Source organism: Mustelus asterias, chromosome 3 (genome assembly GCF_964213995.1).
Source record: "Mustelus asterias chromosome 3, sMusAst1.hap1.1, whole genome shotgun sequence".
NCBI classification, from domain to species: Eukaryota; Metazoa; Chordata; class Chondrichthyes; order Carcharhiniformes; family Triakidae; genus Mustelus; species Mustelus asterias.
This window is the reverse complement of record NC_135803.1, coordinates 101208878-101229068: the sequence shown is the minus strand read 5'-3', so window position 1 is coordinate 101229068 and position 20191 is coordinate 101208878. Positions and strand designations below refer to the sequence as shown.

Genomic DNA, 20191 nt, shown 5'->3' with positions numbered 1-20191 from the left:
GCATCATGACTTAGTGCTATTCCCCTGCCTTTTCTCCACAGCCCTGCACATTGTTTCTATTCAAATAATCAACTAATGCCCTCTTAAATGCCTCGATTAAACCCACCTCCACCACAATTCCGGGCTGTGCATTCCAGACCTGAACCACTCGCTATGTGAAAAAGTTTTTTCTCACATCACATTTGCATCTTTTGCAAATCACTTTAAATCTGCGCCCTCTCATTTTCGATCATTTTACAAGCAGGGAACAGTTTCCCCCTATCTACTCTGACAAGCCCCTTCATGATATTGAACATCTCTATCAAATCTCCTCTTAGCTACCTTCTCTCCAAGAAGAACAGTCCCAACCTCTCCAATCTATCCTCATAACTGAAGCTTCACATCCCTAGAACCATGCTTGTAAACCTCTTCCTAGAACCATGCTTGTAAACCTCTTTGCAAAGGAATGTTGACAATTTATAGAATCATCCAGGTAGAATGCAATGTGTCAACTAAAGCATACGAAATTGTAAGAAATACATTCATATCCCTTTTTCTTGTAAAAAGATTCACGGCCTAACAAAGAGCAGCCAATGTGGTATTAATTTCGGAAGTGTCTGTAAATCAATGATCTATACCAATCAACATGGACCCAAAAGAGACTTGTCACACCAAGCCAAACCCCTTGCCTGCTTTGAGGAGTTGACACCTCAAGTGGGTTGCGGAGAGCTCAGTATTTTAACTTCCAAAAGAATTTTCATACAATTCAGCCCAAAAGATGATTAACTAAATTCTGAGCAAAGTGGAATTGGGGTAAACATTGGATATGGGTGAGAAACTGGCTGAAGGGTAGAGGAAACAATGATTAGAATGAGTTTGGAAAGTTATGTGAGTGAAGAAGAGGTATTCAGTGGGGTACTTCAGGCCTCAGTGTTGACATAGCTATGGCTTCTAATTTACATTAATGTCTCGAACTGAAAAACTCAAATGCCAAGTGGTAAAACATACAGATGGATCCAAACCAGGAGGGGCAGTTTATAAATGAGTTGGCCATGTGTGGGTTGAACAATGGGGGTCCATTCAAAATAAAACCTCACAACTGGAAGCAGATACATACAGGTTAAAAAAGAAATGGAACATCCATTGATGTTCTTTATAGGGGGAAGGGATGCAGCATTTTGAAGTTCACACACAGATTTCAAAGTGCCATATTCATCCTGAATATTGCCGACATGTGCTTCTTATATTTGCCCCACCCCAGAGATGATGCAAGTATCCAAATCAAACAAACTGCAGAAAAATCAGGATTCCAGAGCAACATGTTAATCAAAATGGCCTTTTTCAGTGCTGCAAATGATCTTTTCTTGATGCTCTTACATTGCACACTTCATTCTTCACTAATAAAAATCAGTGTAACTCACCATTATGTGGTGATCATCTAAAAACAAGCGAGGCGGCATGGTGGCAGAGTGGTTAGCACTGCTGCCTCACAGCGCCAGGGACCCCAGTTCAATTCCAGTCTTGGGTGACTGACTGTGTGGAGTTTGCACGTCCTTCCCGTGTCTGCATGGGTTTCCTCCCATTGTGCAAAGATGTGCAGGTTAGGTGGATTGGCCATGCTAAATTGCCCCTTAGTGTCCAAAGTTGTGTCGGTTCGGTGGACTAGTCATGGTAAAATGTGCAGGGTTACAGGGATACTCCAGATGGGAGGGGCTGCGTGGGCTGTTCTTTTGGACAGTCGTGCAGGCTCGATGGGCCTCTTTTTACACTGTCGGGATTCCATGCCACACATTGCATTAACAGGGAGACAGTATATGTCCAAATCTTTGTTACAGATACATTTGCAGATTGTCCATCAAGAAAATAAGGGTTGCACCTACACTGGCTTCAGGTATCAATACTAGTCCAGGCACACATTACTGCCTGACACACTGTTATGAATCTCAGGGAAAGGCCATTCAATCTGAAATCCATTATTTTGGAACAAATGAACCATTCTTTATAGGTTGATATTGGCGAGCATAGATTGACTAAGAACTAGGGCTAAAGAACTAATCATTGCAGATGGGAATGAATCATGTCACTATGTCCCACCATCCCCCAAACTATCAACCTACAAGAAAAACATAAAAATACAGGGAATGGCGTCACAGTCACAGACAGGAGTATCTTCATCTCTCATGCAATGGGTGCTTAAAGATGCAGGGACGGTCGGAGATAAAGCTCATTTTATTCTGAACCCATGCTATGAGAGCACTTGACGAGACAATTATATTCTTTGACCAAGCCATTCATTCCACTGGCAAGAATTTTGACTGCTGTCCAAACCAGAGCATCAAAATCCATCACTAACACTTGGACAGACAATTCTACAGAGATGGAATAAGTCAACGGTTGCGTCAAGTGAGGCCAACATATGAGGAATAGCACTTCTAAATTAGGATGCTGGAAAAATATTACTCTATTATAAAACATGTCACCTTTACCATCTATGACTTGATATTAATGACTAACCGATAGTGCTTTCCAGATCTTACCAAAGTGTTCACTTTGTCACATTGTGTCAGTTTAGCAATGGGGTGATTTGAGTTCGCAAATTCTTACCATCCACGGAGGCTCTCTTGGGTAAAATGGTCACGGCTCCCTCAGCCATCTCCCCCTGCTGTTTTACCGGAGAATGCTTCGAGCCCCAGCTGTCAGAGGCGACCCAGATAAAATGGCCTGCTTTGTTTGCTCTCCTGCCAGCTGCAAGGACCTGTCTGCACAAAATAACCAAGAGTTCCTCAGTCAGAAGGGCCTGGATTGAGCACATCAAATAAAAGGTTAAATTGGTACAACGGTTAATGCATAACAATGACAGCACTTAAGAGGATCAATCTGACAGCTCTGTTGGTCTGAACCAGTGACGCCAGTACGAATTTCTAGTAACCAGTTAGTGACAACACCCTGATTAATGATGGTGAAAGGTGGCATAGTTTATATGGGGCAGGGTTTTGGTCTCGTTGCAGAGGTAAACACAAAGGCAGGTAGGCGCAAACATTCATGCTGCCAGCTGACATATCCATTTGCTGGTGCCATAATGCCCCAGGGCCATTTCCCCAGAGATGGGGCGAGGGTCAGCAGGGCTTCCTGTCCACAAGGAGCAGATAGCCAAATAAGGAGGTTAAATGGCCTCTTACGGCCTATTATCAGAGACCAATTGGAATTTGCAGTCTCCTTCCAGGAATTACTAATTGGCCAATTTGGAGGAAATCACTACAGCTAACAGTAGGGGCTTGTGCCTCCCATTCAACCCAATGTTCCGACCCAAAACCCTGTCTAGTAAGAAATGATTAATCCTCATTAAACTGAGTGTGACCAGATTTGGACCATCCAGGCTCAGTCACAATAATGAGTACATCATCCCCCTTAGTAAAATCCATTAAGTGCTGAAGTACTACCCTCTCTACATATGTGGATGGATGCCATTATTTATTCTTATTCTTCATCCTCTCCCCATCAGCAACTAAAGTCTATTTAGAAGATATATTTATAATATTCAGCACCAACCCAAGGATTCAATGTCGGTGTACTGTTGGTGGAGGGTAACTCTTCGTGGCCAGTTCTTGGATAACCTCTGTGGTCACATGGAAACTATCCTTCTCTTTGGCTCTCTCTTGGGTTCTCTTTCCTCAAGGGCAAGGAAACCAAAGTCTATTTCCTGCTGAGGTGGGGATGAGTTTGAATGGAGTGGGTGCTCAGGCAGAGCTGAGGCAGGAATTTATTTGTGCCCTTATTTAGAGAATCGTGCAGCTAAAAATGCAAGTGTTCAGGCCTAACTAAAGCCAAATGCTAAGCTGGAAGTATGGACAGTAGGCAGTAAAATCATAGTCAACAGGCTTAAAATGACCCAATAAGTATTGCCGGCAGGAGAGGCTCATCACTATTCATCAAATTCGCCATCATATTTTCACACAATAATCCTTCGCAAACCCTAACCTTATGTTATGCAGTGTGAATTCATTAATGTACAAATAGAACCCTTTAGGTAACTAGCTTCTTTCCTGAACACTCCCATGTCCAACAATCTAGCTTTGCCCATTTACAATGGCACAGAGGTAGCACTACGTGTCTCTCAAGTAAATGCAGATCTATGATTAACACCAAGTCATCTCGACTTTCCTAATATAAAGACATTAAAATGAACTAGAATTATCCTGCAGTAAGGTGTCAGATGCAGCCTACTCGCAAGAATAACATCTTTGGATGTGACAAACTATTTTAAGCATTAACCATATGGGAGAAATTGACTCGCATAAGCAGGTTGAATTCACACTGCCTAACTTGGCATACTGTTCAGCCTCGAACACAGCAGCTGCCCACAGTTTCACCCCATCGCCAAGAGTACTTCCTTTTTTTAAATGTATTCTGGCATATTGTTAAGCAAGACCAGCACATATATTGTCCATCCTCATTTGCCTGTAAAAAGGCAGTAGTGAACAACCTTTCTGAACTGTTGCAGTTATCTGGTGATGGCGTTCCACAGCGCTGTTAGGTACAGTGTACCAGAACTTGAACCCAGCAATGATAAAGGAACAATTGGTGCTGCACTAATTGAAGTATGTTGCATCACAATCCCAGCTTATAAATTATGGGGCACGTTTTGGGGAGTGATGTAGTGCATGACTCGCCACAGAATTCCCGTCCTCCGACCTTCTCCTGTCGCCATCATTTTGCAGGATTGGAAGGAGCTGTCAGAGAAACCTTGGTGAGTTGCTGCAGTGCATCCTGTAGATGATGAAACATGATAGCCAGTGGTGGGGAGTGATGGATGGAGTACCAATCACCGGGCTGCTTTTTCGTAGATGGTGTTGAGCTTCGAGTCTTACTGGAGCCAAGAGGAGAGTATTCCATCGCACTCCTAGTTTGTGCTGTGTAGATGGTGGACAGGCTTTGGGGAGCTAAAGAAGAGTCACTCACCACAGAATACCCAGCCTGTGACCAGCTCTTCTGGCTAGTTTTTATGGGCTAGTTCAGTTCAGTTTCTGGTCGATGGTAATTCTCAGGATGTTAATAGTGAGGGATTTGATGATATTGCGTTGGATGTCAAGGGGATATGGTTAAACCATCCCTTATTGGAGATGGTCATTGCTTGGCACTTGCATTCTATATATTTGACTTTCCACCTAACAGCCCAGACCTTTTTTGCTGATCCGATCTCGCTGCATGCAGCACAGAGTGCTTTAGTATCTGAGGAGTTGCAAATGGTGCTGAAAAAATCCCCACTTGGAGTTAAGGTCATTGATGGAGTAGATGAAGGTGGTTGGGCCCAAGATACGACCCTAAGGAACACCTGCAGTGATGTTCTGAGATTGAGATGACTGACCTCCAACAATCATGATCACTTTCCAACCCTGGCATTCTGCAGTTCCCATTGACTTCAATTTAATTAGGTCTCCTTGGTGTCACACTCAGCTAATTGCTACTTTGATGTCAAGACCAGTTCTCTCAGTTCACCTCTTGAATTCAACCCTTGGGCTCACATTTAGATCAAGGTTGTAATGAGATGTGGAACCCAAACGGAGCATTGGTGAGGAGGTTGTTGCTAAATAAATGCTGCCTGACAGCACTGTCACTGATGCCTTCCATCACTCTGCTCCTGGTGGAGAATAGGCTGACGGGATGGGAATTGGCCAGTTGGGAATGATCTTGTTTCTTGTGGGTAGGGCATACCTGGGCAATTTTTCATTTTGTCAGGTAGATGCAGATGTTGTAGCTGTTCTGGAACAGGTTGGCTCAAGGTGCAATTATCTCTCGTACACAATCCCTCAACACTATCACAGGCATGTTGCGAGGGCCCACAGCCTTTGCTGTATTTAGTGTGCATAGCTGTTTCTTGGTATCACAGAGTGAACGGAATTGGACATAGACTGGCATCTATGATGCAGGGAACCTCGGGAGGAGGCCGAGATGAATCATCCACTCAGCAGGCCTGGATGCAAATGCTTCGTTTTGTCCTTCTGTGCTGACATGCTGGGCCTCACCATCATTGAGAATGGGGATGCTATTGGAACCTCTTCTTCTGGTTTGCTTAATTGTCCAACAACATACATGGCTAGATGTGCGGAGCTGCAGAGTGTTAAACTGATTTGTTGGTTATGGGATTGCTTGGCTCCATCTAATTGCATGCTGCTTCCGTTAGTAAAGACATATGTAGCCCTGTAGTGTAAAATCAACTGGTTGATAGCTCATTTTTAGGTATGCCGAGTGCTACTCTCCTGCACTCAGGGTGTGATGGTAATTGAGGGACATGCCAGGCCATGATGTGGTAGCTTGCTGTGGAATACAATCCTGCTGCTGTCAATGGCCCACAGTACCACATGGATGGCTACTTTTGAGCTGCTATATGTGCTCTAAATCAATGCCATTTAGCACAGTGGTAGGGCCTCACAATGTGAGGGTGGGACTTTGACTCCACAAATATCTTGCAGTGATCATACCTACCAATAAAGACATGGGCAGATGCTTCTGCAACAGCTAGATGGGTGAAGATGAGGTCAAGTTGGATTTTCCCTAATCATCTGCTGCAGACACAATCTGGCAGCCTTCTCCTTCAGATCTTGGCCATATCAATTGGTAGTATGCTACCAAGCCATTTTTGGAGATGGGCATTGAAGTTACACCACCCAGGGTAGATCCTGTCATTTTGCTGCCCTCAGTGCCATTTCAGGTGGTGCTCAACATGGAGAAATACTGACTCATTAGCTGAAGGAGGGGAGTCAGTAATAATCAGCAGGAGGCTTCTTTGCCCTGACTTGACCGGATGCCGTGAGAACTTTTGGGTTCAGACTTAATGTTGACTCCATTCTGTCTATATATCAGTGTGCTGCTGTAGTAGGATTTGAACTCATGTCTCCAGACTGTTAGTGTGGGCCTCTGGATTAATAACCCAGTAGCATGACCAAGATCCTCCTGTACCCATTCCACCTCCACAGCATGGTCTTTCTCTAACCCGACCAGCCCTTGAAATAAAGATATCACAGTTTGTAGTAATGCGTCAAATGAATTGAACCAGTAAGTTGTTTGCTTCCTTTTCCACTTTCATAGATTCATAGGAAACATCTTAAACCAGGCCTTCATTATCTCCGTGATTGAGTTCACTAATTTTCTCCTGACATCCTCGCCTCAACCCTGCACCCTTCAACTTATTCAAAATTGTTGTTCAGGTCCTTATCTGCAAAAAACTCTCACATTGTTCTAGTTCTGAGTTTCAGTGGAATAAATTCAATACTTTCAGCCCATCAAAGTGGCATCATCCAAAGGTCATATATGACTGTACCTTAGCACAAACATTTGCATCCTTTCAATTCCACCTATTTTCAAACCCCTATTTGAAGTAACCTTGAGCTTATTCTGCTACACTGCCTGAAAATCTCCATAATCCTAATTCCCACTTTTGTGAATAAAAATGGATTGAGTTTTCTTTTAAAACAATGAGCTGTTACTAACATCTCATATAATTCAGCTCTAATTATTTATTCATCATATTTTGCTCTGTTAGAAATAAGTGGAGAAGCCAACATCTAGAACTGAGAAAGCTCGTTCGTCGTGACTCACTTACCTGATATCATCTTCGTTGGCAAAAATAATTACACCACGAACACCGGGCGTGTCCAAAAGGCTCTTGATGATCCGATCATAGTCTGCTCCCTTGGGGTCCGCTGGGATTTTCAAAGACTGAGCAATACAAATCCCACCTATACAACGTGAAAAAACAAATGAAAAAGATGAGGCGAAAAAAGGATCCACCATTAACTCTTCATCATGATTATTGCATGCATCTGCAGCAGATTATTTTTGTTCTGGTAGTTGAATGCTTTGCACGTCTACAGCTTTCTTCTGACTGAAGTTACAATGAAAGCATGGGGCTCCATTCTGCTAACAGTTTAGTTGTCAGGCCTTGTTATATGCAGGCACCTTGAAATGGCAGCCTTGCCCCCTTTTAAGCACGGCTTCTGAAGCATTGACATTTGATCCCCTTTAGAGAAAGCCAACCTCAAAACTGACCCCTTTTAAAGAGGATTTTACAATCAGGAACCCTTTCCAAGAAATTCGCCCAGGATCCCAAGGGAAGGTTTTGGATAAAACATTTAGTAACCCTACCCACAATAAAAAGCAGCACGCAGCTACTTTGGATGAGTCAGATGTCTGTCTGTCTCGGCAGACTCTAAATGTTGTGTGTCAGGTTATTGAGTGCCTCAACATAAAATCGACTCTATTCTCTTCTAATATTCCCTTCACAGTGCAGCAATGTAAGTGAACAATGGCAATTTGTTGTGTAGTACTTAAACAAGAACTCTCCAGCACCAAGGGTGGAAGTATACACCAGGTAGATACCACTCCTGATCAGCTTTGTGCCACAGAGATAGGTTTGAGATAGTTCGAGAATCAGCGTGCAGAAGCGGACTTCTTGGCCCAAAGCACCTGTGCAGCTTTTTGAAAGAGTGAATGAGTTCCACTCCAGCTCGTTTTCCCATATTTTCTTTACAATGTTAGCACAAAGCACAGTCATTCATCACAATTAGGGACACTTAAAAATGAAATTGAACATGCACTATCATCCCTTATGCAAGTTCCAGATGTTCCAAAATTCTTTACAATCAATGGCGGAAAGCCACACCCATTCCATAGTTTCAATCATGTAACTGTCATGTTAGCTTTGAGATTTGCATGATGTACCATGTACAATTTAACTACAATCCTGGTATTTTCACACCATTCTCAACTGCTATAATTTGCCACCACTTCCTTATTTCCAAGCTCATGCAATAAGAGAGAGGTTATAGCTGTCTTTAATGTTTCATTGACATGCAGCCGTATTGTCAAAATTCAATGGTGAAGCAAACTTAGTAAGAACATGCATTTATATAGTATCTTTCAAACATTAGAACAATCTCGCAGTAATTCAATAAACGCTAGGTTGAAGGACGAGGTATTAAGAGGGATGTTCGAAAGCTTAAAGGGGTAATCTCTGGCCTGTCTGCCTTCCTTGGTGCACTGCCCCGCTACCTCAATCACAGAATGGTTACAGCATTGAAAAGATCCATTCGGCCCTTCATATTTGTGCAAGGTCTCCAGAGGAGCCGCTCCCTCAGCTTCTCCCCATAGCTCTGCACATTCTTCCCTTTCAGAAAAGAATCCAATTCCCTCAAGCACCTGCCTCCAACACACTCTCAGGCAGAGCATTCCAGATGCTAACCACTCGCTGTGTGAAGAAGTTTTTCCTTACATCACCATTGCTTCTTTTGCTAATTACCTTCTTGTTCCTCATTCCTCTCCCAATGGGATCACTTTATCCCCTGGCTGTTCTGCTCGGACCGCTCCAGATTTGGAAAATCTTATCAAAATCTCCTCTCAGCCTTTCCTCTCCAACTTCTCCAAACTATCTAGATGACTGAAGTTCTTCATCCCTGGAGCCATTCTCATAAATCTTTGCTGTCTTCTATCCAATGCCTTGACGTCCTTGAACCTCAGTTCAACCTAACACACTTTTCCTTCCCTCAGCCTTCATGCAGAAAGCCTCTCCCTTGTCCCATCTTCCCATCACCAACATTCCTAACTTTCCTTTCATAGTGCAAGTTCATACGTCCACCTCCAACCCCATCCCACATTACACCTCACTAAATACCATTGGTAGTTGTCATTGATTTGCAGGTGGTAATTGAGTCTGAGTTGGCTTTGCTTTCATGGATTATAACACTACTGATGTGGCTTTGAGGGAAGGTGTGGAAGGGAGTCTGAGTTAGCTAGCAGAGCCACAAGCAGATTTTTAGTTTTGGTAACAGCTGGGAAGCAAAGTGTTAAGATGATTTTCACCTAACAGGATAATGTTAACAGTTTGCTCATATGTGAATGCTAAACACTATTAAAATGAATTAGAGATGATTTTAATGTTCAACATCTATATTTATTTATTATATAATATATTAATATATTAGATTTAATTCAAATACATTTGTTCACCTCAGTCAAAATGCGAGCACTGCAGAGGCCATGAAAGTTCAAGAGTTCAACAACTAAATCCATTTAGTCAGCCGAAATAGAATGTAGTTTCAAGGTTTGGGACAGATACTTAAACATTTAGTATCTGAAAGCAAAAGGCCCTATTGTCCAAGACACGGAAAGTGTCAGTTCTCGGCCCCAGAAGTGAGACTATCAATTTGTTTTGGCAGTATGGGAAAGGTAGTGTCCTTGGAGATATAGCAACGAGGAAGTGAGCCATGCCAGGGGGAAGAAATCCGATTTTTGGATTGGCAGATTAAAATCGTTAAGTCAAGTGGTGCATCAAGTTTTCTTACGTTTTAAGAGAATCAGACCACCGATAAAAAACCCCCACAACCGAAGGTCTTAAAGGAGAAGAGATAGAGGTGTTTAGAGATGGTATCCCAGAGCATAGGCCCTGGGTAAATGAAGGCAATGATGCCAATGGCCTAACTGAGGGAGGCAAGGAAAAATAGAAGTTCAAAAATGGAGAACTCGCACCACAGAACCAAAGCAAGAGATTTGCACAGGAGGTACAGAAAGGGTGTCAAATCTAGAGCAATCATTAATCTGAACCATTGCTTAAATCCAAGGCTTTTATGTTAATATGCTGCCCTCTAGCCTAGGACAAGGTTGTTGAAAATTTGGTGCAGGTACCAATCTTGTATCATTAGCCGTCGCTGTCCCCAAGAGCCACTGGCATGTTTGATCACTTCCTTCACACATCATTAATTATTCACTGAGACTTGTTACAATACTGTTAGGGCCCGTTAATGTTTAAATAGAAATCCAAACATCCATCAATTAACCAACAGAAATAGGCTGTAGGATTGCGCATTTATAAACAAAAATAAACATTATTACTTATTAGAATTAAACAAAGCAAGCATCATTATTAACTTGACACTAGTTTATAATTACATATGCAATAAATCGGTTCTACTTTTTGCTCCCTGCACACTCCGCCCACCCCCCCACCCACCCCCCACCCCAATGATTCTTTTGCACCTTCCAAGAATCTTTATGGTTCGTTCACAGGGACCAACCCAAAATGTATGCCAGAACCCACTAGGTTTCAACTATTCTGCAAAATAAGATTCCATGTGGGTCCTTCCATTACCTTTTGACTACATAACCCTCCAAATCTTTCCTTTACAGACCTCACGATGCTTCAGCTCCTTGTCCTGGTTGTTGGCAGAGATCCAATTGCCTTTGCATAGCCTTCCAAGTTAACTCTGTTAACCGCTTCCTGCCTCAATGCACCATGAGGACCACTTTAGGATTCTTCTACTAGCTTCAAACTGCAGCTAAGTCTTTCAGCTGCTTTTCCCTCATGAAATCCAAAACTCAGATTGATCCTCAACCACATTCCATGTGGTCAACAATGAAGTTAATATTTCCTCTGTTTAAAATGTAGGCCCAAACTGACTATCACCTCCTGTTGACTATCAGTCTGGTGATATTCAACCTATAACCAAAGCAAAGCTACAACTCCCTCAATCTGTTCCCAAACTAAACGGCTTACTTCTATTAGCACAGAATTCTCAAATAAAAATCTTCTAAGCAAGGACCCACCCTGTGGGACCCACCACAGGGTGTCTCCGTGGCAATGTTGATGCTTTGGCATGAGTCAACCAGAAATACAAACAAATCATTTTACTTTCAGGAGTTAGACAGATTTTTAATTGGTAATGGGTGAAGAGTTACGGGGAGATGGCAGGAAAATGGGGATGAGGAGCACATCAGCCATGATCGAATGGCGGAGCGGACCCAATAGGCCAAATGGCCTAATTCTGCTCCTATATCTTATGAACTTATGAACAGTATAGCTTTTTGATTCTGTAATCCACATGAATAATTTGTTTTGCTAATTGAGTTTTCAACTCTCACCAACCGTAGCTCCATAACAAGTTTAGAGATCAATTCTGACCTTGCAAGACAAACACCAGTTAACTGTTATATGCAATAAGCTCAGACTTGAGTTGTATTTATATCAAAGCTGTTTTTACCATTTTACCATATTACTCTAATTCTTAAAAATAAAAGTTATATTCTAAGCCATATATATTATGAACTAGATACTTGTGACAAAGTCATCCCACTCCAGTCTCATGCTATTGTTCAAAGTCCTCTCTTTCCCATCTGCCTCCATTAAGTAATAATTTTTAAATAGCCTATTGGCTGCCCGAGATATGCAGTGCAGTTAATCTGATACTCAAAACGTATCTTGCTCTAAAATACATACATTACTGTAGAGTCACTGTTTGACTATAATTGGCAGAGGTTTATCTAAGTCAGACTGAGATTTGGAGGACTAACACAAGTGACTTGGATGATAAATAGCCCTGGCCAAAGCAACATTAACATTTACTGGCTTCAACACTTGTGCATCAACTGAACACTCACCTGGATAAACTAATACTGTTGTTGTAGGAACAGATTGTTTTCAGATCACCATAATAATATTATGTATTCTAATTTGGGCTGACAGCCAGACCCAAGGAGCAACTATACTTTGCATGCATCTCCACAAGAAGATTAAACCTGAATGAGGGAGTGTAGTGTCCACTTCCTCTTGAAAATGGTCCAATATTCATCACATCACAAGAGTCAACTGAACACACTGTAATGAAGTTTAGGGACAGCCCCAAAGGTTCTAATGGGAGGTCATTGGCTTGAAATGTTGGATTGGATTTTGATGGAAGAGGCGGGTAAGCTGAGTCAGGAAGCTTTCCAACTTGGCAGACCAAGGTCCCTGGCCAGCTGCCTAGGGAGGCATGCCCAAGTGACAATGGAGGCGGGCAGATGGCTAGGCTGGCAGGCTTGAATGCTTGCCTCATATATACTTGGAGTATGGGCCCATTTGTAATGATGTCAGGTCCTCAAAACTTCATTATTCACCACCCATCAACCACCCACATGCCCTCCATGTTTCCTCACATTAACCAAGTCCCTTCTCTGTCCCCTCAAATTTCACATCCCCCCCTCAAACTCACTGAAAGTCCTTACATTCCCCTTGTTCCCCCACCAGGATCCCACCATGCCTTCAAATATCTTCCATACCCATTAAGTCAGTACCCACTATGCGAAGATTTCAGGATATCTTTGAAATGGATCTTAAAAAAACAAACTTCTAACAATCCCACTAGCGCTGCCATTCAAATAAACTTCATACCAAAAAATCCTCTCATTTATAAAAGCTATTCAAAAGATTTAAATCCCATCAAATAGTCAGTCTAAAAAAAGAACACTTATTAATTTATCACATCAATGACAGATAATCCTTAAGAAACCTTCTAAAACAGTCAATCAAATTGTGAATGGGAGTTGAGGGGGGGATCGAAGTTGTTTTCTTGGCTTTTTGAACTCAGCTAAGCATTCATAATTAGCTCCACTGTCATAAGGAACTCTGGGAAATCTAAAAAGAATCTATTGAAACTGAAAAAAAGATAGCTCTTTACTAGGCTATACCAGATGTCCTGTCAATCAAAGCAGTCCAAGATCAGGTGGGATCCTTATTTTTTTTCTAAGCGAAAGCTGATGAAGGTTTCTTTTTCAAGTTGAAAAGAATTTGGGCATTTAAATCATTTGTGATTACTACACTAGAGTTCCTAAGCAGTGTTTTCTTTTTGTTTTGTTTGTTCAGTGTTCTGAATGCAAAAGAGCATCTTTCCAAATGGGAAAAGTATTCTAACGTATCTCAACACTTGCATAATGCTGACTAATGTATGGGCAATTATCCTTTGCAAAGTAGCCCTATTCACTGCTGTAAAACAGATCTAAGTTATAATATTATATTTTAATATTAAAACTGAAAGAATGAAAACAACATAAAACAAAGCCAATCAATGTAATAATTCCAGGAGATGACAACTTTTTTTTTGGTTCCCCTCTTGGGACTGGGGCTCCTCTGAGAGGATGCAAACCATGTCTACTTGCAGAAGGTGGTACAATTTCACAAAAATTGCAGGGGGTTTGAACAGTCCCCCCCCGAAACAAAACCAGCAAGTGCAGGATGTCATGCAGAGGCCCAACTCCCCAGACCGTTATCAAAATTGCCCGTAATGGGAATGGAGGCAGAAATCCTGAAAGAGTTCTCAAATCAACCCAACTCAATCTATCACGTTCTGATTAAGACGGACCTGATACGTTAACTGTTTCTCTCTATTCAGATGCTGCCAGACCCCTTGAGCTTTCCAGCATTCTCTCTTCTTGTTTCAACCTATCCTTCCTCATTTTCTATTCTGAATGTGTGTGTGTGTGGGGCTTCTGAGTGTGTAAATACATGTCAAAGCTGATATGCATTTTATTATTTTACCCAGATTTATCATAGAATCCAACAATGCAGAAGGAGGCTGTTCGGCCCATCGAGTCTGCACCCGACCACAATCCCACCCGGTCCTATCCCCATAACCTTATGCATTTACCCTAGCTAGTCCCCCTGACACGAAAGGGCAATTTATTTAGCATGGCTAATCCACCTAACCCGCATATCTTTGGACTGTGGGAGGAAACCGGAGCACCTGGAGGAAACCCACACAGACACGGGGAGAATGTGCAAACTCCACATAGACATTGACCCAAGTGGGGAATCGAACCCAGGTCCCTGGTGTTGTAAGGGGGCAGCAATGCTAATCATTGTGCCTCCATGCAGCCCCAAATTTACAATAAAAGCAAGCTCTTTCTTAGTTAAATTCAAGAAAACTTGTCCAATGACTCTTTTAGGATCATAGCAAAAAAACTGATACACACTGAGAGAATCAGCAAGTACAAACTTTTAAGTGTAACAATCCTGTTCTACTTAAACAATGAGTTGGAAGGGAAGCCATTCGACCACTCTTCATCTGATCATAATTGCCTTCAAGGTAACAACAAAGGAGTCCACTGACATTAACACAAAATGCCCTTTGCTAAATATTACTGATGAGTGTCATTGACTTATAGACACTAACCATTCTTCAACTGGGTGGGTGGAGGGATGATTTGATTCATCAACCTTGAATGTTGTGTATACAGAGGAAGCCTTCAACTCGCCTGAGGAACATCAGTATCTAATTGCAACCAGCTTCCATCCTCTGACATATGCCAACTTACCTTCCCCACAACAAAATACCCAACTGCACAGAATTCCAGAAACAATTTTCTTTCGCATACCACCTGAATTGCCAAACCAGTCCATTTTTGCTTGTGTCGGTGTAAACTGATGGAATAAAGCTTGTGGGCACGCCAGCAAATGTGAAAATAATAGTTGCAGCTTCTACAAGGTATTGCCTTGTGATGAAAGCCATAGCAGCAACTGCTGGCCAACAGTTCTCAGCTGTACACGAGAGGTAATAGACAGCGATGGTCTCCAGCACAGCCTTCCAGCACACAGCAACACTGAAGAACATTGGCTCCAGCAGGTTGCCACTCTCGACAGACTTACCCTCACTGTATTTGCGCAGCTCCTGTCTCGTCCAACCTTCCACACTCAGGTGGATGAGACAGCAGCTGTGCAGTGTGCTCCCGGCAGAATCAGTGCAGAATAACTGGAGCACAGAGAGGTAAGGAATGCAGAAGCTGCCGTTAAGGGCTGTTTAAAGGGACAAGGGAGCAGGTAAGTTTCACTGGTACGGGGGTAGGGGGGAAGCGGTGTGCCAGGCCAGAGGGAGAGTGGACCAGGAGGGGGTTGGCAGGCAGGGGGGATGGGTGGGGGGGGGGGATCTGACCATGGGTGGGGATGGCATGGTGGGTCCCCTGGGGGCGGCATGGTGGGTCCCCTGGGGGCATCACCTGTGTGCGGGGTGTCCCATGCAAGGCTGGGTCTGGGTGTTTAGGTAGTTACTCTGGAGTTAGAAGTAGTTTTTCCCTTCTAACTCTTTCAGAGTGACTATCAGGGTAAAACTGGCAGAACCATCCAAAGTTAACAATTTAAATTGCTTCTGTCAGATAGATCCCAGCCCAGTGCAATTGTCCAGGGGACGTCAGTACTTCTGGGTAATTATCAAGTAAACCCTTATATGGGAACTTATGAGAAGGATTCCCCAGCGCATCATTGGGGACCCCCCACCCCACTCCCCCACCAAAATGGGACGGTGGGGAATCCAAAACTTACGAATATTTGTGTATTACACTGCCACATCTGCTGTGAACAACCTCTGGTTCACAGTTGGTCCTGGGAATTTGCATTTCCAATATGAATGAAGGGAACCTTTTTTTTTTGAAGTGTTGGAAATTCTTCAGTCAATCCAGAAAACAAACTTCTGATTCATTTCTACCTGGTTTTCCTCTTTTCCTTTCTGCCCATTCATCTGCAGATCCGCACTCAATGCTGATAAATAAGGATTGTGTTGATACCACTTTAAATAGTGTGTGCAGCCACAAGTTGTTATGAAGAGTATCAACATTTTATTTACCGATATAAAATAACAAGTTAACTTGCAGACTTTTCAGGAGTGTCTTGCTGCTCATCGGATCACACACACATGCACAGGCAAAAGCAAAAACACAAAGGATTCATCACTTGACAATTCAGACACTATGTACTTACAGCCAGCTTGCATTTCACATCACAGCTTTTCTCTCAAAAAATATAATATATCCATTTCAAAGTTCAAAAACATAGATACGCAAGCACATGCATGCTAACTTGCATACACACGCAAACACATACGCATACGCAAACACAAACACCCACATATGCAAACACTCACGCAAGCAAACACACATAGGAAAGAATACTGAAATTTACCCAAATAAAATAGTCAAACACAAGTAGACATTATAAAAACAAACTGTCCTCCAATTCAGATGGAAGCTGGTGTCTTGAGGACTTGTGACTGGGATTGGACTATTTTGGGTATTGCAGCTGTTTGTTCTTTCTTTAGAGACTGTATGTGGATAATTCTGAGGACATGCCTTCCAGAGCAGCCACAGGAGATTTTCTTACAGGTGGCTCACTGGAATAAATCCACTGACAGCGATTCTCGCATTATAGTAAGTCTCTATAATTTCTAAGACAGCATTTCCCAAACTGGGTTCTGTGGAAGCCTGGAGTTCTGTGGTAGGCCTGGCTGCTTTAAATTTGAAAATACTTGTTTACCAGCTTGTGCAATTGAAGGCAGTTTTTACACGGCATTGGCTACTGAGCTGGAATTAGAGGCAAAAATCAGTCAGCGGCAAAGTGGCTTGAACACAATAAGAATATTTCTTGGGGAGGGGGGGGGGGGGGGTTCCCCTCAGTACTCTTGGGAGGTCAAAAGGTTCTATAGAACATAGAAGCGCAGTACAGGCCCTTCGGCCCTCGATGTTGCGCCGACCAGTGGAACCAATCTAAAGCCCCTCTAATCTACACTATTCCAATATCATCCATATGTTTATCCAATAACCATTTGAATGCTCTTAATGTTGATGAGTCCACTACTGCTGCAGGCAGGGCATTCCACGCCCTTACTACTCTCTGAGTAAAGAACCTACCTCTAACATCTGTCCTATATCTCTCACCCCTCAATTTAAAGCTATGTCCCCTCGTGCTAGCCAACACCATCCGAGGAAAAAGGCTCTCACTATCCACCCTATCTAATCCTCTGATCATCTTGCATGCCTCTATTAAGTCGCCTCTTAACCTTCTTCTCTCTAACGAAAACAACCTCAAGCCCCTCAGCCTTTCCTCATACGATTTTCCCACCATACCAGGCAACATCCTGGTAAATCTCCTCTGCACCCTTTCCAACACTTCCACATCTTTCCTATAATACGGCGACCAGAACTGTACGCAATACTCCAAATGAAGCCGCACCAGAGTTTTGTACAGTTGCAGCATGACCTCCTGGCTCCGAAACTCAATCCCTCTACCAATAAAAGCTAACACACCGTACGCCTTCTTAACAACCCTATCAACCTGGGTGCCAACTTTCAGGGATCTATGCACATGGACACCCAGATCCCTCTGTTCATCCACACTACCAAGTATCTTACCATTAGCCAAGTACTCTGTATTCCTGTTACTCCTTCCAAAGTGAATCACCTCTCACTTTTCCGCATTAAACTCCATTTGCCACCTCTCAGCCCAGCTCTGCAGCTTATCTATGTCCCTCTGTAACCTGCAACAACCTTCCGCACTGTCTACAACTCCACCGACTTTAGTGTCATCCGCAAATTTACTAATCCATCCTTCCACGCCCACATCCAGGTCATTAATAAAAATGACAGACAGCAGTGGCCCCAAAACAGATCCTTGCGGTACACCACTAGTAACTGAACTCCAGGATGAATATTTCCCATCAACCACCACCCTCTGTTTTCTTACAGCTAGCCAATTCCTGATCCAAATCACTCAATCCCGTGTGTCCGTATTTTCTGCAAAAGCTTACCATGGGGAACCTTATCAAACGCTTTGCTGAAATCCATATACACCACATCAACCGCTTTACCCTCATCCACCTCTTTGGTCACCTTCTCAAAGAACTCAATAAGGTTTGTGAGGCACGACCTACCCTTCACAAAATCGTGCTGACTATCCCTAATCAAATTATTCCTTTCCAGGTGATTATAAATCCTATCTCTTATATTACTTTCCAATACTTTGCCCACAACAGAAGTAAGGCTCACCGGTCTATAATTACCAGGGTTGTCCCGACTCCCCTTCTTGAACAAGGGGACAACATTTGCTATCCTCCAGTCTTCTGGCACTGTTCCTGTAGACAATGACGACACAAAGACCAAAGCCAAAGGCTCTGCAATCTCCTCTCTAGCCTCCCAGAGAATCCTAGGATAAATCCCATCCGGCCCAGGGGACTTATCTATTTTTACCCTTTCCAGAATTGGAAAGGGTAAAAATATGGCTGGAAAGGTTTGGGAAATCCTGTTCTAAGGCATTGTAACTAAGTTGAGACTGGCCACTTCAATAGAGCACCAGTGATATAACACACAATGGGAAAGGCCAGGGCATTGGAACTCCCAAAGATCAGCACTAACCTAGGACCAAGGCCTAGCCAAAAGCTTATGCTTTCTTACTTGGAAAACTCCGATGAACTGAACAGAGATCACACTTTTCAATGAATCGCTTATGCTATGTTGTCGTCCTGGGTCAATAAAGGCTGTAAGAAGTCTCACAACGCCAGGTTAAAGTCCAACAGGTTTATTTGGTAACAAAAGCCACTAGCTTTCGGAGCGCTGCCCCTTCGTCAGGTAAGTGGGAGTTCTGTTCACAAACAGGGCATACAAAGACACAAACTCAACTTACAAAATAATGGTTGGAATGCGAGTCTTTACAGGTAATCAAGTCTTAAAGGTACAAACAATGTGAGTGGAGAGAGCGTTAAGCAGAGGTTAAAGAGATGTGTATTGTCTTCAGACAAGACAGTTAGTGAGATTTTGCAAGCTCAGGCAAGTCGTGGGGCTTACAGATAGTGTGACATGAACCCAAGATCCTGGTTGAGGCCGTCCTCATGTGCGGAACTTGGCTATCAGTCTCTGCTCAGCAACTCTGCATTGTCGTGAAGGCCACCTTGGAGAACGCTTACCCGAAGATCAGAGGCCAAATGCCCGTGACCGCTGAAGTATTCCCCAACAGAAAGAGAACACTCCTGCCTGGTGATTGTCGAGCAGTGTTCATTCATCCGTTGTCGCAGCGTCACTCCTCGTCACAATGGATGTCTCGGCACTCTACACCAGCATCCCCCACGACGATGGCGTTGCTGCAACTGCCTCAGTACTCAACGCCAACAACTGCCAGTCTCCAGGTACAATTTTACAACTCATCCGCTTCATCCTGGACCACAATGTCTTCACCTTCAACAACCAGTTCTTCATCCAGACACACGGAACAGCCATGGGGACCAAATTCGCACCTCAATATGCCAACATCTTCATGCACAGGTTCGAACACGACCTCTTCACTGCACAGGACCTTCAACCGATGCTATACACCAGATACATCGATGATATTTTCTTCCTTTGGACTCATGGTGAACAATCACTGAAACAACTATATGATGACATCAACAAGTTCCATCCCACCATCAGACTCACCATGGACTACTCTCCGGAATCAGTTGCATTCTTGGACACATGCATCTCCATCAAGGACGGTCACCTCAGCACCTCACTGTACCGCAAGCCCACGGATAACCTCACAATGCTCCATTTCTCCAGCTTCCACCCTAAACACGTTAAAGAAGCCATCCCCTACGGACAAGCCCTCCATATACAC

The 20191-nt window shown here is 43.2% G+C and overlaps 1 protein-coding gene across 1 annotated transcript in view; it reads right to left on the bottom strand.

The window, feature by feature from the left end:
* The window catches only part of LOC144484720 (metabotropic glutamate receptor 7-like), a 664948-nt gene that overhangs the window by 313868 nt on the left and 330889 nt on the right, over positions 1 to 20191 (bottom strand). Inside the window, exons 4-5 of the mRNA XM_078203160.1 lie at positions 7580 to 7715; positions 2584 to 2738 (exon numbers count right to left, since the gene is read on the bottom strand). Coding sequence (XP_078059286.1) covers positions 2584 to 2738; positions 7580 to 7715 — 291 coding nt within the window. The remainder of the gene's footprint in view (positions 1 to 2583; positions 2739 to 7579; positions 7716 to 20191) is intronic.